Consider the following 672-nt stretch of genomic DNA (forward strand, 5'->3'; position numbering starts at 1 on the left):
CCCTTCCCCCCCCTCCTTCCTCCCTTCCCCCTCCCCTGCGCCCCCGCCTAAAGCCCTCTCCCTGGTCCCTCCCGCAGCCCGCAGAGTGTGGTGTTGGCGTGTCAGGCTGGCTACGCCTTGCCCACTGGAGAGACCCAGGTGGAGTTCTTTTGCCGCGAGGGGGCGTGGGTCGCACAGAACGAGCGCCTGCAGAGCGAGGATGCCCTTGCGAGCCTGGCTTGCGTGCCCGAGTGCTCTCCGTCGTGCCTCAACGGCGGGGAGTGCGTGGCCATCAACCAGTGCCACTGCCACGAGCCATACATGGGCCCTCACTGCGAGACCCTCCGCGCCGGCCTGTGCTGGCAAGAGCCCCCGAAAGTGACCAACGCTGTCGTTGTGTACAAGTAAGTGAGCGTGGAAGGACCTGAGCACGGGTAGGGGAGAGAGTGAAATCTTGAGAGACGATCGAGGCAAGGAAGGCCCAGGTCCTCCCGGTCGTGGAAGCACTCTAACGCTCTGCCTTCTCTCCCTGCAGCTGGAGCGTGGCCGTGATCGCGTGCCAGCCGGGGTGGCGGCTAAGCAACAACGCCTCAGCCGTCCTGCTTTCGTGCGTGGGCGGAGTTTGGGCGGCGAGACCGGACGAGAACTGGCCCTCTTGCCAGCCCGAGTGCGCCCTCCCCTGTGCCAATGGAG

General features: G+C 66.1%; 1 protein-coding gene across 1 annotated transcript in view; it reads left to right on the plus strand.

Annotated features, from left to right (window-relative positions):
- LOC119582278 (neurogenic locus notch homolog protein 1-like) overlaps positions 1–672 on the plus strand; it is a gene marked incomplete in the record, with an annotated part of 19,828 nt that overhangs the window by 3,890 nt on the left and 15,266 nt on the right. Inside the window, 2 exon segments of the mRNA XM_037930495.1 lie at positions 78–383; positions 515–672. Of these exon segments, the coding sequence (XP_037786423.1) occupies positions 78–383; positions 515–672 (464 nt within the window).

This window comes from Penaeus monodon, chromosome 15, assembly GCF_015228065.2.
Source record: "Penaeus monodon isolate SGIC_2016 chromosome 15, NSTDA_Pmon_1, whole genome shotgun sequence".
NCBI classification, from domain to species: Eukaryota; Metazoa; Arthropoda; class Malacostraca; order Decapoda; family Penaeidae; genus Penaeus; species Penaeus monodon.